Source organism: Eschrichtius robustus, chromosome 12 (genome assembly GCF_028021215.1).
Source record: "Eschrichtius robustus isolate mEscRob2 chromosome 12, mEscRob2.pri, whole genome shotgun sequence".
NCBI classification, from domain to species: Eukaryota; Metazoa; Chordata; class Mammalia; order Artiodactyla; family Eschrichtiidae; genus Eschrichtius; species Eschrichtius robustus.
In genome coordinates, this window is record NC_090835.1 from 69,147,326 (window position 1) to 69,153,325 (window position 6,000).

At 44.9% G+C, this 6,000-nt stretch overlaps 1 protein-coding gene across 3 annotated transcripts in view; it reads right to left on the reverse strand.

Moving 5' to 3' along the window:
- Positions 1 to 4,923, reverse strand: part of TCP11 (t-complex 11) — a 28,297-nt gene extending 23,374 nt beyond the window's left edge. Inside the window, exons 1-2 of one of the 3 annotated variants that reach the window (XM_068557909.1) lie at positions 4,791 to 4,923; positions 1,854 to 1,950 (exon numbers count right to left, since the gene is read on the reverse strand). In XM_068557909.1, coding sequence (XP_068414010.1) covers positions 1,854 to 1,950; positions 4,791 to 4,914 — 221 coding nt within the window. In that variant the 5' untranslated portion in view covers positions 4,915 to 4,923. Of the gene's footprint in view, positions 1 to 1,853; positions 1,980 to 4,786 lie in introns of those variants that run through there. The other 2 variants (XM_068557908.1, XM_068557910.1) reach the window with 2 other exon arrangements.
- Between the last annotated feature and the right edge of the window lie 1,077 nt (positions 4,924 to 6,000).

Here is a 6,000-nt window from a genome sequence, read left to right on the forward strand (position 1 = left end):
CAAGTCATCATAGGCTAAATCTTCCTCCATAGGCAAATCTTCTCTGATCTTTAGGCAGCTGAGAACTTTCATTCAACTCTATTCACACAGCTCTGAGTGAACTTATCAGTCACTTTCTGTTATTCATCTGTCTCTCTTACAAAAGCTTCTTGACAGCAAAGACAGTGCCTTATTTATTTACAGCTGTAGCTACCTCTATCCCCAGAACTCAACATTTTTCCTGCCACATAATAAGGACTCAACAAATGCCTGATGAATGAATGCCCAAACATGGGATTTCCCTTAGGAACATACAATTGTAATTAACTTCATCCTATGAGCCCAAAGTAAAGCCAACCGCCAATAAGGAGTGACCTCAAACTCGATTTCAACCTTTTTCCTGATATAAATTTTGTATTACCTTACTTGAAAACCCAGCTCTGAATAGTACTATTTCCCCTGCTTCATTTCTCCCTCTCTCATTTCCTCTACTCTTTTTTCCTCCTCTCCTGCCAGCAACAGAAACATCTAAGCAGTGAGAGAGATGCTAGAAGATCTGGGTTTTGGTGAAAACCTGTTCCCAGAGAAGCTGTGCTTGACATGGACATCTGTTGGCAAGAGCAGATCAGACCAGGAAGACCAGGGCAGCAACTTGTGGCAGAGAACAGCGCTTTAGTAACAGAGTCCCTGAAGCTGACAAATGACAAAAACATTTAAGGAAATTGACTTATCACAAGCTGCCATCACATATCTGTCTATTGGTGGGAAATCAGAACTGTTTTAAAATGTAAAATCTGACAATGAATTTACCCACTTAACTGCCAATAAACCAGCAAGTCATACTTACGGAATGGTTCTTATTTATTGCAATGTCAATATAACTAAGAAGAATGAAAAATAAGGCTTGATGGGGGTGGGGGAGCATTCCTTAACAAGAGGGTTCTGATCTTGATTCACAAATTAAGCTGATTTATGAAGTGGGGAATGGGGGTGTGGGTGAGGAGTTGAGGGGGCAGTTGAAAACACCACTATGAGAAAATTGATCTTTTTATCTGTGCCTGTTTAAATCTGTGATCACATAAGAGAGTAACTGATAAGACAGGAGCCATGTGGTAGGCAACCAATACCAATAAAATGATCCCAAAGATCTAGATCCCTAGTATTCACACCCTGGTATAATCCTGTACCCTGGAGTGTGGCCTGGATTTGTGGGTTCCTTTCTAGCAAACAAAATGTAGCAGAGGCCACGGACGTCACTCCTGAGGTTAGGTAACAAAAAGACCGTGGCTTCTGTCTTGGGCACCATCTCTCACCCACTTACTCTCTCGCTTTCTCACCCTGGGTGAGGGAAGGCAGCTGCTGTTTTGTGAGCCGCCCTATGGAGAGGCCCAGGTGGCAAGGAACTGAGGGCAGCTCAGGCCAACATCAACAGACTGGTAGAGCACACAGTGAAGCCACACCCGTAATCCCTGACCCACAGAAACTGGGAGATAATGAACACTGTTTTAGCTGATGAGTTTTGGGGTAATTTGTCATGCAGCAATAGATAGCTACTACAGGCTAATTCCTCCGCATCTGTCAGAGAAGATCTGAAATCCACCCTAACTATTTTATTATTAAGTGGGGTCCCAAAGTGAACATCCCAATAATTGCTTGGGTTTATTCACTGGTTAAATAACATTTGCTTCTTGACCCTCTGATACTAATAATTATAATTTATTACTCTTCTGTTTCAGTTGCTGAGACCTCTAATGGCTTAGATTCAAGCACTGATTGTGTTATTAAATAAAAATGCTTTGAGTCTGGTCAGAAGCCATTAGTGCTAAATACCTATACCAGGATGAATAAAATGGGAAAATTAGAAGAGCCTGTACCTGCTTGGAGGCAAAACCTTCTCTTCCATGTGGAAATCATGATTCATCCCAATCTCCTTGCTCAGCTTGGAAACATCATTAACTGTATCTATCAGACCTGTGACAGAAAGAACATATGAGGTACACCTGAAACTAATGTTCTATGTCACTTATACCTCAACTGAAAAAAAAGAACTTATGGGGGACACCAGTGAACTCAAAGAAGTCTGAATTTCTATTTTATTCAGAGATTCACTCCACTGAGTAGGCTCCAAATTGAGATTCATCACAGTGACCTTACACACACTCATTCGACCATTCCAGTCAGTTTTGTTTTCTGAACTCTAGGTCCCGCGACAGAGCCTCTCAGTAGCCCAGCATGGGGGTAAGGGAGGATAAAGAAGCTATCTTATAAAAAAACAGAAAGTGAAACTGATTAAAAACCTTTCTCTTAAGAAGTAAAATAATGAAGTGGCAAAGAAATAATTTGTGATTTGCAAAAATAATGTTTATCTAAGGATATTACGATTCCACTCTCCTCTTCCTGCCTCTGATGGAAGTTAAATTCTCCACACAGAGGGTACTGAATGGCGTCAATCTCACTTGGTCTTCTAAAGTAGTTTCCAGAATTTAGGATTTCACAGACAAGTAAATTTCCAAAAAGATTTTGAGCAACTGACGACAGCTTGCCAACTTTTTGTTTTGTCAAGTATGGATAGTACGAAATAAGCAAATAAAAAATCCACTCTAGGTACTTCCCTGGTGGAGCAGTGGTTAAGACTCCACGCTCCCAATACAGGGGGCCCAGGTCCGATCCCTGGTCAGGGAACTAGATCCCACATGTATGTCACAACTAAAAGTTTGCATGCCACAACTAAGGAGTCGGTGAGGTGCAACTAAGGAGCCCGCAAGCCGCAACTAAGACCTGGTGCAACCAAAAAAAAAAAAAAAAATCCACTCTACCACCACCAAAACCATTTCATAAAGAAAAAGGATAGTTTAAACCCCCAAAAAGCGGAAAGGGAATACAGTCAGAAAAAAGACTAGTCCTTAAAATTGAATCAATTTAGCTTTAGGAAAAACTCATTACAATATCTTTATTTCATTTCACACAGTATGCTAAGAATTTTGTCACAAACCAGCTCTAGCATTTGGGAACCACTATTCTAAGTTCTTAGTACAGACCTACCTGATAGCATTCTTACATAATTGGCATACATGGTAGTTATTATTACTTGGTATAAAAGAGCTGCACACAATAAATCATATTTTCTCACTCTCTTTCAATGAAGCTTCATAATTTGTTCACAAAAAAGTATTCGGCTCCAAGATGTGGAGGGGATATAAATGAACTAAGATTGGCCATGAGTTGATAATTGTTGAAGTTGGGTGATGAGTAAATGGGGGTTCATTATTCCAATCTCTCTACTTTTGTATATGTTTAAGTTTTCCATAAGCAAAAAGGTTTAAAAATGTAAAAAGGAAAAATTGCACAAAAGAGGTTTCATAGGAGAATGCTTTTGTTCTTAGAAGATACATGAAATATTTAGAGGTAAAGTCATGACTCTATAACTTCAAGAAAGAAAAAATACATATGTAAAATATAATAAGAGAAAAAAACAGTGTGGCAAATGTTAATGTGGGCATTCGTTGTTTTTTTACTTTTCAACAGATTTGAAATATATCAAAGTAAAAAGTTAAGGGTAAAAGGTGATTGTAAAATTTACCAAAAAGCCACCAGCAGAGTTTCTGTTTAGGTAAATGTAACGGTGAACTGAACCTTAGTTGGACAGGAAGTTCCCTTTATTTTTGCAGTCTCTCTGAAGTCTTCAGTTTTGGCCAAAATGGCAAAACACAGTCAAATATGCAAACAGACTTACTGCTAATTCAGTAATGCAAAATCAGAACTAAGAGAAAATCTTCAAAGGGAGATTGAGCTGCTTGTAGCAGCTTATTGAAGGACTGAGGAAAATATTATACACAGAAACACTTCCCAACTACAACAAACCAAAGCTCATAGCCTGCTCTGACAAGATTGTTCTGTCGCTCAAAAGTACCATAGCACTATGCAACTCCTACAGCTGTAAAATTCAGGAACAGGGAGGTTCAAAGAGAAATTAGAGGTAAAAAGTAACTAAAATAGATTTTTAAAATCCAGATCCCAAGGACAAAGACATTTTCAAGATAATTTGGTAACTTAACCAAGTCAACCTAATATATAAAATTTCGAAATTATTAAAAAAGAGGAGTTTGGTTATTCAGGTTATTGAGTTGTATTGCCCAAATCAGGATTCCAAAGCACCCAATTTGCTGCTTTTCCTTAACCAGCAGCGACCCCGTGTGGCTACAAGAGAAAGACAAGCGATTGAATTTAAAGAATTTAACTCAGGTTGTTGCACGTGGACAGGCCTTCAGATGGTTGACTGCTGAAATTACCTGGTGATTATGATAAGAGAAATGCTGGATGAGTCCCAGTGAGATCAGACATAAAGTGTGGAAGAGACTTTGTGCCCCAATAGGAACATAAAAGAACATCTCCTATAGTATGAGCTAAAGAGTATGAGGCCAGAGCATCATTACTAAATGCAGTCAACGAAGCACCGAAGAGAACACAATGCCCGTCTGGGATCATTTCCGTTCTTTAAAATCTACCCACGGTGTCTGCCATTTTCCACCTACAAATTCAAAATAAAAGAATACAAAGCTGGCTCTGAACTGACTCAGCCTCACATCTTGTCAGATTCAAGAAATCGCTCTTGGGTCACTTCTTTCTCCAGGACCAAAAACGCTGAAGATCTTCTGGTCAACAAGGGGCCTGGGGCCTGAAAGTAGAGATTGGGGTGGGGGGGTGGGGGGGATCAGGAAAAAGGTGGGTAGAGAAGTGCGGCGCTGCGGTCTCCTTCCCACCTGACCCACACTAAGCACCCTGAGGGCTGGGGCCGGCGGGGCTGGACCTACGGGAAGGGTGGTCCTTGGGGCTGCTCATGTCTTCCCGGGTCGGTCCTGAGGTTTCGGGCTTACAGGCCCCACTCTCTGCATCGCCAGGGTCCTTCAGGTGCACGTTTTCCTCCACGTCCGTCATTTTGCTGATGGAATCTGGGTGGGGAGAAATGGGGCGCTGTGGGCGGCGAGGAAGGGGGCTCTCCAATTACCTAAGGGGTCTGGGGCCCGGCCAATCGCGCCCGACCTGGACAAACTAAGAGGAGGGTGGACAGCTTCAGGGTCTCTCGGGGACCGACAGGGGCAGAGGAGCCTGGAGGAACGGGGCTGAGGAATCACAGAGTAGTGAGTGCTGGCTCCGCAACCAGGAAACTAAGGCCAGAGGGGCGGCCTGCTCGCCTGAAACGCCCGCCCCAGGCCCACCCGGGCTCCAGCAGCAGGGGGAGCCCACGGCGCTCAAACTCCAGGTCCCTCGCCTCCTCCACAGCAACCCGCCGGCACTGCGGAGTCGGGCGGACTGCGGCGCACCTCTAGGCTGGGGCCGTACCACCGCGGCTGGGCAGCGAGGGACAGCGGCCGTGCGGGGCCGACCCGCGCGCACCCCCGCCGCCGCGCCACGGTGGGAGAGTCCGGGATTTGAACATAAACCGCCGCCCGTCTCCGGGGCAACGGGACGGGGCACGTGCCGGCCGCCGCCACCTCCTCGGGTGGAAGCTGCCGGCTAGTGCCTCGGTCCTCGAGGGCTCGAAGCCTCCACAGGCCTTTGGTTAACTGGTCCCCGGGGCCCTTCCCTGCCTGACATCTCCCGCTCCCCACGAAAAAGATCACCTGAAACTACTTAGGAAGAGAAGGAGCACGATGTTTTGTTTCTCTTCAGCCTGTTCATAAAACTTGAGAGAGAACCACACCCAGGCGGGTTGTTTCCTTAGCACATCCTGGGCCCATTGTGAGAGGAGGGCCCTTCTCCCATTCTCCAGGTGTGGAAGCCGAGAACCCGTGCCAGGTGCTGGTCGGAGCACTCGCGGGGAACTGGGAGGCAGTGTAGGCTCCTCCCACTGAATTCCTGGCCATGGGCTCATCTGTGGCTTGGGGGCTGATTCCGCCGCTCCAGGCCCCAGGTCACCAGCCTTTCTTGGTTCCTGGTCTGCTCTGTTGCCCCTGGAGTGATGTGAGGACCTGGAGTGACCCCTCCCCTCCAATCCCTGAACTTTGGGGGAAAAAAATGAAA